The sequence below is a fragment of the Petromyzon marinus genome, chromosome 8, assembly GCF_048934315.1.
Source record: "Petromyzon marinus isolate PM22_M1 ecotype Great Lakes invasive population chromosome 8, UKy_Petmar_22M1.pri1.0, whole genome shotgun sequence".
In the NCBI taxonomy this organism is placed as follows: Eukaryota; Metazoa; Chordata; class Hyperoartia; order Petromyzontiformes; family Petromyzontidae; genus Petromyzon; species Petromyzon marinus.
Genome location: NC_133674.1, coordinates 12,960,924 through 12,979,582, shown reverse-complemented (window position 1 = coordinate 12,979,582; position 18,659 = coordinate 12,960,924). Strand labels below are relative to the sequence as shown.

At 43.4% G+C, this 18,659-nt stretch overlaps 1 protein-coding gene across 3 annotated transcripts; it reads left to right on the top strand.

Annotated features, from left to right (window-relative positions):
• Nucleotides 1–376: 376 nt before the first annotated feature.
• LOC116940237 (carbohydrate sulfotransferase 3-like) lies at nt 377–17,677 on the top strand. 3 transcript variants are annotated; one of them, XM_032949732.2, is made up of 6 exons: nt 379–1,611; nt 6,722–6,824; nt 7,533–7,675; nt 10,140–10,902; nt 11,390–11,557; nt 14,470–17,677. In XM_032949732.2, the coding sequence occupies exons 3-6, from the start codon at nt 7,590–7,592 to the stop codon at nt 14,875–14,877; spliced, it is 1,425 nt and encodes a 474-aa protein (XP_032805623.1). In that variant the 5' UTR covers nt 379–1,611; nt 6,722–6,824; nt 7,533–7,589; the 3' UTR covers nt 14,878–17,677. The 3 variants fall into 3 exon arrangements, with proteins under 3 accessions (XP_032805624.1, XP_032805623.1, XP_032805622.1); XM_032949731.2 differs by having other exon boundaries at nt 7,437–7,675; XM_032949733.2 differs by lacking the exons at nt 6,722–6,824; nt 7,533–7,675 and having other exon boundaries at nt 377–1,611.
• The last annotated feature ends 982 nt before the right edge of the window (nt 17,678–18,659 follow it).

The following is an 18,659-nucleotide window of genomic DNA, read 5'->3' as shown; positions in this document are numbered from 1 at the left end:
AAAATTCTACAATTTTGTGGCGAGGACAAATCTCTCCAGAAGACAACCGTTATACATGACGCACTGCAGTGATATATGCACTAACAAGAAACACATTCCTGCGGAGGGAGCTGGTAGGAACGTTGGGTTGCTCGGTCAATGGCCAGGGTCAACGGCGGCACCACGTGGTGTATTCCGCAAATATGCCCGACTGTGGGGGCGGGCACAAGCCGGCGTGAGTAGGTTAAACGTTGAGTTTTATTAGGGCACCACGGGGTGACCAGCCCCTCCCCACCCAGCCCCTCCCCACACAGAGTGGCGTGGTGAGAGTGTGTGTGGCATGGTGATTGAGTGGCGTGGTGAGTGTGAGTGGCATGGCGAGTGAATGTGAGTGAATGTGAGTGGTATAGTGAGTGGCGTGGTGTGAGTGATGTGGTGCGTGTGTGAGTAGTATGGTGAGTGGCATGGCGAGTGAATGTGAGTGGTGTGGTGAGTGTGTGAGTGGCATGGTAATTGAGTGGCGTGGTGAGTGAGTGAGCAGCGTGGTGAGGGTGTAAATTCTGTTTCCACAGAAGTTGCATGTCCCCTGCAACTGGAACGGCAGCGGCAGCAGCAGCAGTCAAACTCGTGAGCAGCAGGGGTCATGCGTGGCCGCTCCTGCCTGCAGCAGCCGGCAATTGCGAAATAAATGAGAGAGAGAAAAAAAAAACACCCTTCGGGGTGTGGAGGAAGGCAAAAAAAAAGGGAAAATGTAGCCATGAGGTGGAGGGGGGAGGATGTATGGCTGTGTGGGTAGGGCTCAGTGTAAGTGTGTGTGTGTACACACACGGCCGTGTTGAGCATGGGGGAGGTAAGGCGGTAGACAGCTGATTGTTGTGGGAGGTGGCGTTGGGGGGGTGGTGGTGGAGTTAGTCGGAGTGGTGTAAGGAGTGGACCGTGCGTGAATTTTTTCAGCTGAAGTTGCGGTTGTAATTTCAACAAACAAAAAATCTCTCTCTCTCTCTATAAATACACACCCCACCTCGCGCTTCGCGAGAGAATCCTTCAGCTGCCGTGCCAGACCGTTCGCCGTGGCTCGGGGCAGCGCACGCTCGCGCGAAAAACAAGCCAAGAGGGAAGGGAGGAGAAGGAACGGAGGAGAAAGAAACACTGCAGGCGGCTGCACTGAGTGCACAAAGAAGTAGGCGCCGCCGACGCTGCCGCGTTGGCCGATTAGACGCGGCGCGTCTCGGGCTGCGAGGTTCAGCAAAGGGCCGCCTTGACGGAGCGACGCGCGTGTCTCGAGACAATGACAGCGGCGGTGGCGGTAGCAGTTGCGTGACACAACGACAATGGGAGAGCGTCAGGACGCAAACATCCACCCACCCACAGCCACCCACCCCCATCACCACCGACCCTGCGGGTTCTCCCTCTTGTGCTGCTGAGTGAGTAGTAGCAGCAGCAGCAGCAGCGGCGGCGGCAGCAGCGATGTGAACGAAAGGCAACGAACGCGCACGAGACACTCTCTGTGTACGACGCCGCCGGCTGCTGCTGCTGCTGCTGTTTGCTGCTCGTCTCGTCCCAGCCCAGCCGATACTTTTACGCACGCCGCAACTTGACTGCATCACCCACCACCAAGCAAGAGTGCGGCCGGTAAGACGATTCTGTTGCATTGCTTCAGCCGGCCTTTGTTCCGTAAGGTTAAGTTACTTGTTGTCACCCACCCTACCTACCCCCCCACACACACACACAAACACACACACACACACTTTTTAGGGCGCTCCTTGTCCCTTCGCTCGCACGCACCTCCAAGCAGCACGGTTTTGGCTACGTACGGCGCGGAAGAAATTCAACGCACGTGTGTGTTTGAGTTCGCTCTTGCGACCCATTTTCACGGTGGATTCATTTCAGTCGTGGCCGGGATTCGTGTGTCCGGTATTCCACATCCAGCCTAACTCAAGTCTGTCGATGATGGGTTAATTCATTCCTGCGCTAAACCTAATGTGCTGCATATGTTTATACTGAGCATCGTATGCTCGTCTGTCGGCGTATATAGAGCGCACTCTGCACCACGTTGTTTTATTGCAGCCTTTAAATGTTTACTTTCCTGGCAATCTCAATTACTCGTTCACGGTTAAAGTCCTTCTCGGGATGTTTAGGACTGTACTGTAATTCTTTTTGGTCAAACGTCCATTGCCATATTTTGCCCCGTTTGACCAAAGTGAACGCGATTAAGAAAGTAATGCATCGTTTTAAATGAAACGTTCAGTATGTTTCCAAAAGTATTTATAAAACCGTTCGTTGTAAACAAAAGTGAGCGATTTATACCATGTTAGGATGTATTATTGTACGTGGGTTTTTTTTCGTATTTAATTTTAACACGGTACGTCTCAGAATCTGAATTTATTTACACTGGAAAAATCCGATGAGCTTTCAAGCTCTTTTCTCACAGATGCCCAGTCGTTTCACAGACGTTTCAGTCATATTCAGCGTGAGGTTTCATGCACTATTTAAGGGCCCTCCAGAGCTGCCTCCTATCAGAAGGCTCTTCTGTCAGCAGTGGCATGGGCGAGAAATTGCAGGGCTGCACCTTTCACCGTTTACCTCTTTACATATTTGGTCACAAAGGTTTGCACTCATTTATCGGGGTTTTTTTCTCTCTCTCGCTTTGCTCACACCTTGGCATTTTTTTATCCAAGTTGTCCCCTCATAGAAGGGGTTCTCAATAATCTCGGACACAAAAGGAAACATTGAACACCCTGTATTTCAAAATAATGGGTCCCCAACTATACATTTAGAGACGTCCAATTGAACTCACACTGATAAATATATATGATACACAGTTTATCTTTCTTCACACGTTGCATCTCGCCTCAGTTTTTTCCTCATAAAAAAGAGAGAAAATAGTCCTCACCCGATAAAAAAAAAATATTTGACAAACGACTTGGTTGCGTATTACAAATTAATAACACATAAATGACGCCCAACTGCTTAAATTAGACACACAATCAAGCTTACATTTGTGATATATACCTTCGTGTATACAAACAACTGATGTAGTACGTATGGAACTGCAGTCCTGTACTGTTGTTGTATTGTTAAACTTTACAGAAAAAATGCGGATACTGACTGTGTGCACATTTTACGCAGCAAAAAGCGAATGCGTTTTTGAGCACGGTCGAAATACGTGTAAGTTAGCTACTTTGCGTTCAGGGTTGCGACTATAGGCGGAACAAAGCAAACGTTTACAGCTCCAAGTAGCTCAAGGGGCATCGGATTAATGGATTTATAGAGATGCACCAACTATGAACTCGGAATTCAGATATAATAAACATAAGAAGTGCATTAACATAAATATATCTCTCATCTCTGCTTTATCTGAAGCTGTTTTCTCTCATCTCTGTCTCTTGGCTACACAACTCCCATTTCCAGACATTTCTCTTTCATCTAGCGATGTATTGAAAGGGGGGAAGAGCCCAAAAATCTGGTTTGCTTAGGGCCCCCAATCGGCCAGCACCACCACTTTTTTTCGTTATAACAACCACATGTCAAATGTGGCCTTCCGACGGTCTTACATCCACGTGTGCTTGGCAGCTCGGCACGGACACAATCAGAGCACACCACCTGCTCGTGCATATGTCGCGGGATTCCAAGACACGAACTCCTTCTTTCAAGGGAGGATACTCAAACGATGAGCCTCACTACACTGCTAGAGTACCATCGCTAATTGTGTGTTCAAGGAAAGGGCAGTCTGAAATACAACACTCGCAGTCCACAGCAAGTGGTGGAACGCTCAATATTTGGTGGGATTCTCCAAGCTTGCTCTGTGAGTCAACACATTCGTTAATGACGCTGCCGTAAAATAAGGAAACATACATCATCATCATTATCATCATCGTCACGATCCATGGGCAGATAACCCATAGGTGTCCACTGCACATTTCGTCAATTGTTTACATTTCCTCTGGCTTGTGCCAATATGCTCAAGTAGTACACATCTTGTCTGGCACCAAAACATATATAGTGGCCCGACATTCGGGGCAATTGTCCTTTTCCATAGCATCCCTTTGCCATGTAGAAGGGGCATTGCCCCAAACGTCACGTAAAACAGCATACATTTCCCCCGTTAGGGCAGCGTTATTGATGAATGCGTTGAGTTATTGGCATTCGTGGTCGTGCATCACTGCCAATACAGTTTCAGAAAAAGGTCATTTTATTTTTTTACACTTGATGCTGTGTATTCATTGTGGCTGCTAGGACAGAACTGGTGTTTCAAGATAGCAATGTGTGGCGGTATTCCCAGTTGGAATTTAAGAATTACAATAAATTGTTACATTGTCCCTTGTTGATTACTTGTCAGAGTTATACGGCCTGTACGAGACATCTCGTATAGGTTGCATGTAAAACTATTTCCGCATTCCAACATTGTGAGTTAGTTACTCTACGAGGCCATGGGTCGACGTTGGGGTGTGAAAGAGGGGAGTGCAGAAACATAATTCACTGTGTCGTTCTGTACTCCTATGCTTCCACGCGCATGGCTCCACGCCTTAGCTAAACTCCCACTGATGATCTGCGTGGTGAAGTATGCTGAAGTAGCCCGACAACCCGCACACCACTGGAAGGCCCGCATCCAGCACTAGATTATAAGTGCTGTACATACGAAGCTTTTCCCGAGTGTATTTGGCACTGTATCTACAATGGTAGAGCAGGCTTTTCAAATAAACTACAAAAGTTTTCCCATATATAGTATAGTGAAAGAAAATTCAACTAAGCAGCTATTTTAAAGTACAGTTTATTGTGCTCTGTGAACCCACTGCTTGATTAAGAACTGCATGGTGGCTGTTTCACCATAGTTCACCGTTATGGCGAGTGTGGGTTGGTGAAGGGGCGGTCCAGGGCTAGTCCAAATATTGGAGTGTTGCAGCGTTCAATAAAACGTAAATTAGTAATGAACCAAGAGCGAACTTACAACATGTATATTTGTATTATTACCAGTATCCTACTGAATCATTCTGAATCATTGACTGCAGAAATTCATATTGTTTGGGTCTTTCGGTAAAGTCACGTAGATATGATCAAAGACATGTTTTGTTATTTTCTTTGAACCTGTCTACGTGACATTACCGAAAGACCCAAACAATATTGCACATTCAGTTATTCAAAGCTTCACGCACAGTTAGATTTGAAAAAAAAAATTCATTTAAAAGCAATCAAATAATTTTGTTCTGAGTAATAGGCCAAATTATGTGCTACGCAATGACATTTAACAGTAGTTTTAGTTATGGCGGTGTGGTATTACGTCTAGAATTATATATTGGCTGTAATGCTACCGCACTCTCAATATTAATTAAAGAACCACACTCCACGGGTGTATATGTTCTCTTATCTAGCCAGCTACATAAAACCGCCCGCCTTTAAATGCTTACATCAAGCTTAATGGGCGAGATAGAGCTACTCTAGTGTGTGTGTGAGACAATGGGGCACATACACTCAGCTTGTGACAGACGATATCGTGGCAGTAGATGGAATTTGACCACGGGAAATGACCACACCAAAATCGAGGTGCAGTAGCAAGTGATTACTATATTTGCATTGTTTTTGTATTCCAATGCACAACACTTTCCAGATTCTTTGGTTCTATTGGGTAAAGTCACGTAGGTGAAAATAAAATAACAAAAAATCACGACGTTTCGGCCACAACACAAGCGGCCTTCATCAGGTGAAGGGACGAGACTGTCTGGAGGACAGCGCTGTATTATTTTATTTTCACATCCGTGACTTTACCAAATAGAACCAAAGAGTGTGGATCCTAGCAGTCACGAAAGCTTTAAATCTAGAACTTTCCAGATTGCACTGATATGCGGGGCAAAGCGATGAACGTGGGAGGGTCAGCAAGGGCAGCATTATTGCTTCGTTGGTTGTCGAGCATAAAGTCTCTCGCTATGTTTGGCCGTGACTTTGAGCAGATTTCCAACCGCAAAAGTTCCAAGGACACGTGTGTGCATTGTTTTAAAATGTAGACCTATGCATGATTACCTAATGTTGAAGTGAATCTGACGTGTGTTAATGTTATGATTTAAAGCCTTCGTGACTGCAGTAATTCACATTCTTAGCTCTTTCGGTAAAGTCACGTTGAAGGGAAACAATAAAATAATAAAAAATATATAAAACAATAAAAATTCTCACGACGTTTCGACCATAACACAAACGGTCATCATCGAATAATAATATATATTTTATTATTTTATTGTTTCCCTTCAACGTGACTTTACCGAAAGAGCTAAGTATATGTGTTCATGTGTTTATGAAGATTTGGGTTAGCTCTATGACATGATGCATACCTAGAACAGTCCCATAATTTGTTCGTATTTTGCTTTATAATTATAAAAAAAATGTGTCCACATCTGCAGTAGTATATATGATGGGCAGTGAGTGGATTTTGAGACTTTAAATTCAATGTTAGAAAGCTTTGACATCGTTACGGAGGTCTATGTTGAAAAATTAAATAAGTGTGCTTCCTTCAAGACTTTAAACATTCCGTTACAAAACATTGTGGGTGGACATTGGGACCATGCAGCTAGCCTTTCTCAGAAATAATACAAAGGACAGTTGGCCGAATGAGGTTTGTTGTCACCCACATCCAGAACTGTACTGCAATTGTTCCCGATATTGGGGTGTTATTGTGTGTGAGTTTGTGTGTGCAAATCCCAGTCGTTTAGTCCAAGCTCAGCTTGTGTTTTTTTAATTTTCCTCTTTTAATCAGATCATAAGCTGACGGATGGTTCCATTGGGTGGGCTACCTTATACAGGACACAAAGTTCAACCTAATCATTGTGTTGCCACAGTGACACAAGCAGGGCTCACAAGTAAGTCAACTCCCTGTATTTGAACAATAGATGTGTGAAAGACTGCATTATTTGTACAAATTCAGTCATGTATTTGTTCTATTCTATGTACGGGACTTAAGCTACATTTGCAGGTTCCAACATTGATTTTAATATATAATTTTAGTTTCCTCTGTGTAATAATTAAATATCTGTGCTTGGAATGGTACACTTGAATATATGTTATACAAACTGGTGCTTTACATTTCTGGCTCAATGTTAACATTCACGTATTTATCATAACCAGATTACAGTTTAATTTGTTTCAGCTATATTGCACGAGTAAGGCCAAGTAAAGTGTGTGTAAAGTGAACTGCCAAATGCACTGAGGTACACACCAATGAGATGCAGTGTTATTTGTAATTAACATAATCAAAAACATTTCATACATAAAATGTCAGTATTTTTTTGTGCTGCTTTTAACAATATAAATTGATTAAGTTCTTGAGTTCCGCACTAATTATATCATAACATATCCGCTCTGCTGATAGCTACTGCATCGCAAATTACATATGCCAGTTTTGAATGTAATGTCAACTTAATGTTTCATTTTAAGAGTGTTTTTTTCTGGTCTCTATATATCACCCTCCCCAGCCCATATTATCTCTTGGTCTTGAAGCACATTTGCCTGTAACTGCTGTTAACATTATTTTGCTGGGATCCACATTATTGAATCGAAATGCCTTCAAGAGCATAGCTCCTCGGGCACATGTCTGATGGCTTGGTGAATGACGAACAAGAAGAAGAATGAGAACCAGAATTAAATACTTCATCGTTCTTCTGCTCATTGCCGTCCTGGTCATCATAGAAAAGGAAAACCATGTCATTTCAAGGTGAGTGAATGTGTGCTGCATCAGAATGCCTCTTCTCATAATGCTGCAGGGGTGAATTGCACTTCTCACTTTGGGAAGATTGATGGCTCTACCAAGCACCCCGAAACACAACAATAGATATATATTTTAGGTGTTTGCTTTGTTTTTTTTTGGATGGAGGGCATGTCAGCTGGGAGCTAACACACTTGCCTTTGTGTTTGAGTGCAAGGACCACCAGTTTGGAAAAGCAATCTTGACTTCAAGGCTTGAGCTCGAACCAACAGATCACCGCGCCTTTTTCGAGAAAGCCATCGCTCGGAAGGAATGCTAAAGCTAGTTTCTCTGTGTGCATGCAGTTGTTAAAGAACCAATGGTGCTCTTGCAATAAAGGCCAATTACCCTATTCTGCACACATTTCCCTATGCAGTATTGTATGTAACATTTTGTGGGGGCATCTTATAATGTGGTAGGTGTGTGCATGTGACCAGACTGGTATAATTGTATTAACATCAGGCACAAGTTCGGGGTGTGCCTTACTTTCCCGAGTGTCTTCAAATCCAGTGAATGCGGTACTGTACGTGTTGTCCTTTACATCAGGACATCGTAAATTGGACATTTTTATCTGTAATGCCGTAAAACTACAGTACATTATTTCCAATTACGGCAACTCTCAATTCGAATTAATTACACGCATTTTTATTCATTTTCACATTTTTTTGTTTAAGCAGATTAGTTCAACTGAGCCACATGATGATAATTTGCGAGGAAAGCACGTGGCCTGTATGGTGGATTAGATTGGTAATTACAGGAATATTTTGAAATGTAATTTTATTTGAATATTGCCACAAAGTGGCCTGCTCTTGTGGTGTTACTATATCCCCAAAGTCCCAAAATAGCCTGTCGTCCAAAACAACAACACTCTCATTTCATAATGTTTTCTTCAAACAACTCAATAAATTAAATTACGTGATCTATCTTGTAGAACATGCTCTTTTTAGCTCAATCCATTTGTCATACCCTCAGAGGTCGCTACAACTGAATCGAATGCACACCTCAATATTTGAAATGTTTTTTTGTGTGAGGCTCAGTAGCCCGATATAGACATTAGACCCCTTGCATAAACGTTATAACACAATTCGTCATTGTACGTTTTTACTATTATTTAAATATAAGAATGTCATATGTATCGGTGAGGGTTTTTGGCATTTAAATTTCACGTGCTGGATACATTAATCTATCAAGAATAAAAGAAGCCTGCATTCAAGATAAGCAAGAGCAAAACAAAAGTATTTTACAACAAGTTTGCTCAACAAAAGAACAAGGTCATCGGTGGGGAAGGCAGGGAAAATAAAAATAACAGCTATACCTAGTGGAAAATGTTACATTCGATCCATGATGTCCAAATGAGAAGCATTATATACAGGAATGTGATGGCCAGGTTAGAGCATGGCTCTCTTAAAACTGGGAGAATTCTTCCTCTAGTGAACACTTCACAGCAGAGCAAGCATCATTTGCCTGATTGCATGCACAGTCCACGCTGATTATAATTCTCAAAATGGAGCAATCTATTTAAACAATCCTATTTAAAAAAAAAAAAACCTCCAATGTAAATATTCAGGCTCAATCTGATTCAATTAAATATTCTTTGGAATCTCTTTTTCACTTCTTCTCCAATTCTCCCACCACCGTCCAGAAATCACTTTCCCCGGCCATCCATGCTGCCGGCTCCCTGCCCCTATTAAAATCCGAGCTCAGCATCTATCACTTCTCCTCTGCCTCCCCAATGTGTTTCTATTCATAAAATATACGATGTCTAATTTTCCAGAATTCCCATGTCCCACTGTTTTGTACAGCATCTTGAGATGCAGTTTCGAATTTCTACGTGAGGCAAATCCAAATTGTATTGTATTTTATTGTGAAATGTTTGAGCCTCATGACTTCAATTGTACTTAATTACCCTGTAAACAAGAATAGAGTAATCTACAAGTTCATGTTGCTGACAGATGGTTACATTTTGATTATAAAACACTGCCATTCATTGCATTTTTAAAAAAATTGAAATGAAAATGGCCATAGTACACATTTTAATTGCTTACATTTTTTTTAAATGCAATTTTTTTTTACCATTCTGCTTGAGCCAAACCCTTTATGGAATTTATAGGTCACATAAAATAAACTATTTTCATCATTGACGTACGGATGCCTTTTATACTGTGCATGTCTTACCTTGTGAATTTTATCGTGATATGTAATGTATTATACATTGCTGGCCTATACTTATCAAAGTCTGCGTGACATTTTTAACAATTCAGCTTGACAGTTTCAACTGGCTTTTCCTTTTTTGAGCAATTTCCGTCCAAATTGCGCCATTCATACTTCATGAAGCATTATACGGAAGGGAACATGACAACTTTAACATTATGCTCATAATTCTCTTCGCAACATTTTCTAATAACACTGCTTTACCATTTCTGTTTTTGTGCAGAGTCACGGAAAAGTTATCCGAGAATTCCATCAGTGGTAAAGTGTTTTCACACAATGAGCCGAATTCCAGGACTATGGGGTCTCAAAACTCATCTTCGTCCACCGCTGCTGTATCGATGACCAGCGACAGAAGCTCGCCGAGACCTCGAGCCGACAGAAACGGCACGGTCAGGGCGGCACGCCGGCTCGTGCCGCATCAGACCAACGCGTCGTCTGTTCCGCCGAAGCCCAGCAGGAAGCACATCGTGCTGCTCACCACCACGAGGACGGGCTCCTCCTTCATCGGCGAGTTCTTCAACCAACACAAGGGGATGTTCTACCTATTCGAGCCGTTCTGGCACGTGGAGCGCACCGTCAAGCTGGCGGGGCCCTACACGGCCAGCGCCACCGCCCTGTCCATCGTGTACCGCGACGTCCTGCGGCAGCTGCTGCTGTGCGACGTCCCGTCGCTCGGGGGCTTCCTGGAGCCCCCGCCGCAGGAGCACGTGACGGGCGCGCTCTTCCGCCGCGGCTCCAGCCAGGCGCTGTGCGAGGAGCCGGCGTGTGGCGGCGGAGCCGGCGGCAGGGCCAGCAGCAGCAGCAGCAGCAGCACGGGGAGTACGCGCGAACGCTTCCCGTGCCGCATGCGCCGCTGCGAGGCTCTCAACCTGACGCTGGCGGCCCAGGCCTGCCTGCTCAGGGAGCACGTGGCCATCAAGACGGTGCGCATCCGCAACCTGCCCACGCTGAGGGCAGTCGTCGACGACCCGCGGCTTGACGTCAAGGCAAATGCAGCACATCGCCCCCCCCCCCCAGCCCCGCCCCCCTACGTGCCCATTGGAGGGCCGGCGCTGTGCGACACCCCATGCTGCACAGGGACAACTGCTACAGGGGGGTCCTCTAGACTGCAGCAGGGCATTGGCATGGTTGAGATCAGATGTCAGGTGCCATTGAGCTGCCAAGGCATTTAACCACCCCACGAATGCAAATCTTACTTAAGTGTTACGTGATCCTGTGGATTTTAGACGATGAACTTTTGTCGTTTTAAACCTGGCTTGGGAGTGGAGGCGGGGAGCCCACTTTGGGATCAATAAAATGAGAAGCACTTTATGGCAAATTCACAGTTGTCCTGTGCACAAACCGGCTCTCGCTAAATAAACACTTCATTTTCACCACTGTTTATTATAATTCTACAGGTTCACAACGTCATGCCCCTTGCTACTCGACGATAAGGCACTGACGTGGAGATGCACTTTGTCATGAATTTCTCAGATAATCCAGCTGGTGAGAGATCCACGGGCCGTGCTGGCCTCTCGCATGGTCGCCATGCCAGGGCAGTATGAGGCCTGGGAGAAGTGGAAGCTGACCGGGGCCAAGCCAGACGACCTGGACATCAGCCGCATCAAGAACACCTGCGACAACATGAAGATCACAGCAGAGGTTGGCTGGCTTCACCTCGTCTCTCCTTCCTGGATCATTCCAGTTGGGAGATCACTTCTTCCTTTGCTGCTCCCAAAACACTAGAACACTCTCCCCCTGGCCGTTGACCTTGCTGAATGATTGCAATGTTCACGAGTAATATTCCTGCAAATATTGTGGTGTGTGATTAATCTCTAGAACTTCATTGCAAAGCCTCTTACATGACCATCATCCACATCAACCATGTTCAGACCACTGCTGGATGAAGGCCTCACCAAGTCATCACCTTCTCCCACAATTCTGCAATGTAATAATCGCCCGAGTCTCTTCTTAACATTACGCGAAAATGCCTCTTTGACCGCCCCCTTCACCACTGCTGGGTATTATTGTCCCCTTTCTTGTACTGCATGCACAGGTAATTTTGTGATGTCTTCCTTTGTAAACCCACGTTATATTTGCACGACATATGTTCTCTACACGTCAGATGATACGGAATCAAGCTGTGAGCTTATTTGCCCGAAGATATAAAAGAAGATTAATTTCACCCATCCTCTGAACATGAACATTATCTGAACTGCCGCATTGAACTGAAACCAAATGCTCCTGTTGGACACAGCTTCTTTAATACGTATATTCACAGTATAAAATACATATTCAGTACTGTATTCTCAAACTTAAATATATTAATTTTATGCCACATTATGTTATCTAGATTATGTAACTATAAAACTACAAAAACAATGAGACAAATGGTAAACACTGCAAATGAGACAAAATGTATTGTTTCTTGAATGACTCCAAACACCAACACTGTTGGGGGAGGGACAACATCACTACACGCCCTCTCTCCACCCGTAGCACAGAGAGATAGATGGTGAAAAGTTAAAACAGCTCTGCAATTACTCGCTCATGCCATTGCTGGCATATAAAGATTCCTCCACTAGACAGCGCTTCTCGAGGGTATTTGGCCTCATCTTCTATGCCGGCCAGTCGTTTGATAGTAAGAAAGAGCACCCACACTTCACCCCACCACGCACGTCCTTCCAATCGACTTCGACGTACCCCATTTATACTGTTTAACACGTAGGCTTTCGCGACCAATATTATTCATAATAAAGGTTTTTGGGTTAGATCGCGTTTATTTATAAATGTGTCGTAACCCTCCACCACCCGACACGGCCAATCAGCAAAAAAAAGTGTCACGTTGACAAAAGACAAATAATTCACTATTTCAGCCCACCGGTGTGTTGAAGAGTTAATCCACATTTACAGTTTGAGTACGACGTTTCGCTGGTAAATACATCCAGCATCATCGGGCAATTCGCCAGAATGGTAAAGCCCTCGCTTGCTCCCGGTTTTTATATAGAGCAGCAGGGTGATGTCATCACTTAACTCATATCAGGTGCAGTGATTAGAGGCGGAGGGGGGGGGGGTATTGTAATTATATAATCGATTAGTAATCAGTCATTGGTTATGATTAGTAATGAGTTGTAGATTAGTAATTCTTTAAATGTAATGTGTATTATTTAATAATACGCTTCCAGGCCGCACTAAGCCGGTAGCTGTCAGAGCGATTAAAGTTATTCTTGTTCCTCTCAATTACCGTTTAGGCCATGTCCAAGCAAAATATCTAAAATAACACACAGCGTTTACAGAAAGCAAACGCACACTGATGCCTATCTGAATGCAGAATCACATCATCATCCAGCTCAGAAATCCTCTCTTATCAAGACGCTCGTACATCGGGCCAAAACAGTGTCAGATGGTGAGAGTCTAGTGAGAGAGATTAAACACGTTAAAGACGCACTACGACAGAATGGCTACAACAATGCTCAAATTAACAGAGCACTGAATGCCAAATCACGATCGCAAAGCAATACTACTGAAAGCGACCAGATTGTTAAAACAATAAAAATTCCATATATCTCAGGAGTAACTGACAAATTAGCCCGTGTTCTGCAAAAGCAAAACATTACAGTAAGATTTGGTACAGTACACAAAATTCAAAAACTAGTATCTTGCACTAAAGATGCATTACCTAAACTATCAACAAAAGGTGTATATCGGATTAATTGTTCATGTGGCAGCTGCTACATTGGGCAGACGGGACGTAACATCAGCGTAAGACTAAAAGAACATCAGAGAAATATTAAATTATCTCAAACACAACTGTCGGCAGTGGCAGAACATGCTTGTCAACAAGGACACTCAATTGATTTTGACAATGTTGCAGTGGTGTGTAAAACTAATTATTACTGGCAAAGACTAATTAGAGAATCCATTGAAATTGAGAGGAACAAGAATAACTTTAATCGCTCTGACAGCTACCGGCTTAGTGCGGCCTGGAAGCGTATTATTAAATAATACACATTACATTTAAAGAATTACTAATCTACAACTCATTACTAATCATAACCAATGACTGATTACTAATCGATTATATAATTACAATACCCCCCCCCCCCCTCCGCCTCTAATCACTGCACCTGATATGAGTTAAGTGATGACGTCACCCTGCTGCTCTATATAAAAACCGGGAGCAAGCGAGGGCTTTACCATTCTGGCGAATTGTCCGATGATGCTGGATGTATTTACCAGCGAAACGTCGTACTCAAACTGTAAATGTGGATTAACTCTTCAACACACCGGTGGGCTGAAGTAGTGAATTATTTGTCTTTTGTCAACGTGACACTTTTTTTGCTGATTGGCCGTGTCGGGTGGTGGAGGGTTATGACACATTTATAAATAAACGCGATCTAACCCAAAAACCTTTATTATGGACCCATTTATACTGCTGGCACGGGGAGATGCCCGCACTAATTCACATTCTCTTGAGAGCGAACGCCTTCCGTCAGCAGCAGCAGCGTGTCTCAACACGGTCGCGTACTGACAACCTCGCGCCGACCCTGCTCCCGCTGTGATCTCTCCGCCAGATGGGGTGGAGCGGCGGGCAGTGGCTGCGCGGTCGCTACATGCTCGCGCGCTATGAGGACGTATCGCGGGAGCCGCTCGCCAAGGCGCAGGAGATGTACCGCTTCGCCGGCGTCAACATGGATGCCTCCGTGGTGCGCTGGATCGAGAGGAACACGCGTGCCACAGAGCCCATGGTGGCCGTGAAGAGGGTGCTGGATATCGGTGACGTCTTCTCGACCGCGCGCAACTCGGCGAAGCAGGCGGAGCGCTGGCGCCTCTCCATCCCGTTTGCATTCGTGCAGGTCGTGCAGGAGGTGTGCGCCCCAACGTTGAGAATGTTTGGCTACCGCCTGGCCACGAGCGCCCTGGATCTCGCCAACATGAACGTCAGCCTCGTGGAGGAGCACATCCTTGGCGTGCCAACCTAGAGCAGAGTGGCAGCCGCCAATGCTGCTGCTGCAGAATGCCTGCCACCCGTTTGGTAATGTCTGAAGTTGTCGAAGATGACCGCAGCCCTGGTTGGACATCACCATAATTCACACAGTGGAAAAAGACACTCTTCTCTAAGGACCTATGGCAATATGGCTGAACACCCTCCTCATTGATTACCATTTTATGGGCTGAGATCTGACCCACCATAATATAAGATCACAGCCAAATAATCTACATCTAGGTTTGGCTTTTACACGCCAGCCCGATAGAAGTATGGGCCAAAGTAGCACTTTTTGGAAGCCTGAATTTATTTCCTGGCTTCAGCACTATAACTTTGGACCTGGTTAACATTGATTAGCCATGTGAGATTGTACATAGGACCCACCCTGGCAGTGAACACATATATTCTGCTTTGAAATGAGCTGAAGGGATCCATGTGGATATTTAATTCACATCTACCATCTGTTATGATGCATAGTGTTTACCTGTTAGCGGTTTATGAATGAGAGGTTGAAATCAAAGTTTCTTACGTGTGAAAACGTGCATATTTCCAAAAAATATTTAAATATATCTAATGAAAATCACAAAATTGTGAGTTTTTAGATTTATACCAAACATAGATTTAACAATTCAATACTCGAGTAAATTAGTGAAAACTACATGTTGTTTGACACTGAAAACCTGACTTCTATTATTACTAAGACATTGACTTGTTATATTATCATTAAGCTACATGGGTCCCATGGTAGCCAGATGGCTCAGCACTCCAACTACTCAGCTGTCACCACTTTGCAGGTTTGAATCTAAACAAAGCTTGCCGTGAATGAATGTGGTTTTCAAGTGCAGTTGGCTGACAGTCTCACCGCAGTTACAACTGACCACGTTTTGCATTTAATTTGGCTAAATTGCTGCTCTGAGAATCAAGAATATTGGTTTGAACAGCATGGGATGAACATTTATCTCTGTAGCTGGGCAGGTGGGAAAGTGCTGCCCCTATACTGTAGAAAATTGGTCACTTGCAAAGATTTTTTGAAGCAGTTCTGCAACATCTCCTTCTACAGACCATTCTCGAACACAAGAGGATGCAATGCTCTACGAGATTTCGGAATGGGTTCTTCATCTCATGAAAAAAGCACATTTGAAATAGATTTGTGGAAAAAGACAATAATGACATTAATTACCACATCAGTATCATGGGACCTCCTTTGCCAGTACCAAAATATGATAATAGGTTTTTCCCCTTTTTTCTAGCAACAAAACAGGTGTTAAGACGCTAAAACACCACACAAGTATCGTGGTTAATGCGGACATGATTCCTTGTAAAAGGTTTCAGTTTGGTGTTTTAGCGTCTTAACACCTGTTTTGTTGCCAGAAAAAAGGGGAAAACCCTGTTATCATACCACATCAGTCCCACGCTTAGACCAATTTACTTTGCATTTTAGACTCTGCTATTCTGGTGCGTACCGTAGACAAAAATAATCAGTGTCATGGGTTAGGAAATCCATGCTTAATATGTAAGCATGAAATGCATAAAACGATCTGTCATGAAAGACGGAAAGACAAATTAAGTCACGGGGTGACTGATGTTTGCTTGTTTGACAAAATCTTCACAATCACCCCATAGCTATGTACTTTGACTATCTCTGGTATTCTCACAGTTGCAGCACATTATTACATTTTGTATTGCATTTTCTCGCAAAGAGGTGATATCGTGACATTGTATATGTTCGTGCGGATGTCATATTTGTTGAAGAAACCCGAGAGAATGTGTAGTAATAATTATTTATTTACGTCGTGTATTTCATTGTTTTTGCTGGTCACAACTGTATTCACATATTGAGACATTGCTTGCCTTCGCAGACGCAAGTTCACACTCGAATGCATGTTGACACAGCTTGGTGGGTTGGGAAGAGTTCATTTGCACAATCATTTAGACGCTATTCCAACAGAATTACCTTTATTTCCACGTTAACAGGAGTGAGTGCCAGTGTGCCCGAGTGTGAATGATGGAGATATTTGATAATTACCCACATGACAACTACAAATTAAGATCGATGTGATAACTTTTCATTCCATTATGTATATGTGCATTGAATGTCATTCCAGCACTGCTGCAAATGTACTCAAGAAATGTTTTATAGCTGCTGTGTGTGGATTTGAAAAAAAAAAGGGAATATGAATATCCAATGAATTATAATAATGGTTAATTTTTTTTACTTTTTACAAAATTAATGGGGATAAAAAGTGAAAATGTTTCTTACAAAGTGCAGCAACATACGGATAAAAGTAGTGTTGCCTGAATCGTATAGGGGATGGGACGTTTCCACCTTGTAAGATGCTTAGTCTGATTGCAATTAATCGGAAATGCATTCGATCAAGCACTGTGCTGGACAGAAATGACTGGTCCACCGACTGGTCCACCGACACATTCGTTGGTAGCTTTGGTTTCATGTGTGCGCCCCTGTGTGTTTGCGTGTGTGCAATTATGTGCGTGTGTACACACGCTATGTGTGTGTGTGTATGCATTTATGGTGCAACGTCACGTATGTGACTCGGCTGGGCACTGAGATGCGGGCGGATATTTGAAACGGTCAGATATGTGAACACCATGCACAAATACTGCACTGGGTGCGGACGTGTAATTGGGCAGAGCGGATAATGTTACGGTCAGATGCGTGAAGTTAAACTGTACATCTTTATACAACAATGACTTTGTAACATTACGGACGTGCATTGGTCTGTTTCGTGTTGTGATTACTACACTTGTATTAAATGCTGTGCACATGGAGCAATATACGGTATGTGTCCCGGCACAGTTTATCCAGTTTTACAAAAGCTAACAATGTCTGAATAATGGCCCATAACACACCCGGTAAGGATGTTTTGTCTATTTTACGACATAGAAGGTACAAGATATATATTTTAATGTTTTGATATGCATCGCAGAAGGGAAGTTAATTTCTGCCATAACTTAAGATTCGGGCATCGATGCAAATGCAAGTGCTTGCACAGGAAGATTACAAGTCTACGATCATGTTCGCTAGCTTGTGGGCTCAGTTTGTCTTGATTACTTAATTCAAGGTGTTGAGTTAATTTCATTGGGTTTTATTCAGTGGTTGACGGTTCTGGGAGCAGGATAAGTAACACAGTGGTTTGTGCAGAATCAACTCGATTGAAAGCAACAGACGATGTAATTTGTGGCAAAGTTCCCAATAAAATAGGGGGATGGTTAAACATGACATTTAATTGCATGGTGTGAGAATGTTTAAATCAAAAGCAAATGGTTTACACTACAGTGTGAACATATACCCACCGTTTATCTTCAGAATCTTGAGATGCGGTCACATTTAGCTTCTATATTAGTTCAAATTCAATGTAATTTCACAACCACCCCAATACTCCTGGTGAGACCATAAATGTGGAAACCGGTCCAAAGTTTGCTTAACAAGTGCTGTTTAGGCCAAGAGATGTATATACTATAAAATATTTGATGTGTAGATGCAAAATAGTAGCGCATTTAATTATTTAATTACCCTGAATGCTCCAGTACAGTACGTAGTTGTTATTTTTAAAATATCCTTTGGTGTAGTTCTGTGGGCTGTAATACTGACTCTAGGAATAGCTCTGCATTTGAAAAGACTGCTTTGAGATATTGAAAATGTTAATTACATGCGCATATTGAAGTAGTTGCTATAATCTCACCTGGTACTTCATTTGAAATCTGACATGGGATATGACTTCAACACGAACTTGAGGCACGAGTGCAAAATAAATATTG

Coding starts and splice junctions, on each gene's coding strand:
- LOC116940237 (XM_032949732.2), top strand. CDS start 7,590: ATGAGAACCAGAATTAAATACTTCATCGTTCTTCTGCTCATTGCCGTC. Junction 7,676..10,139: donor GAAAACCATGTCATTTCAAG/GTGAGTGAATGT, acceptor GTTTTTGTGCAG/AGTCACGGAAAAGTTATCCG. Junction 10,903..11,389: donor ACCCGCGGCTTGACGTCAAG/GCAAATGCAGCA, acceptor TGAATTTCTCAG/ATAATCCAGCTGGTGAGAGA.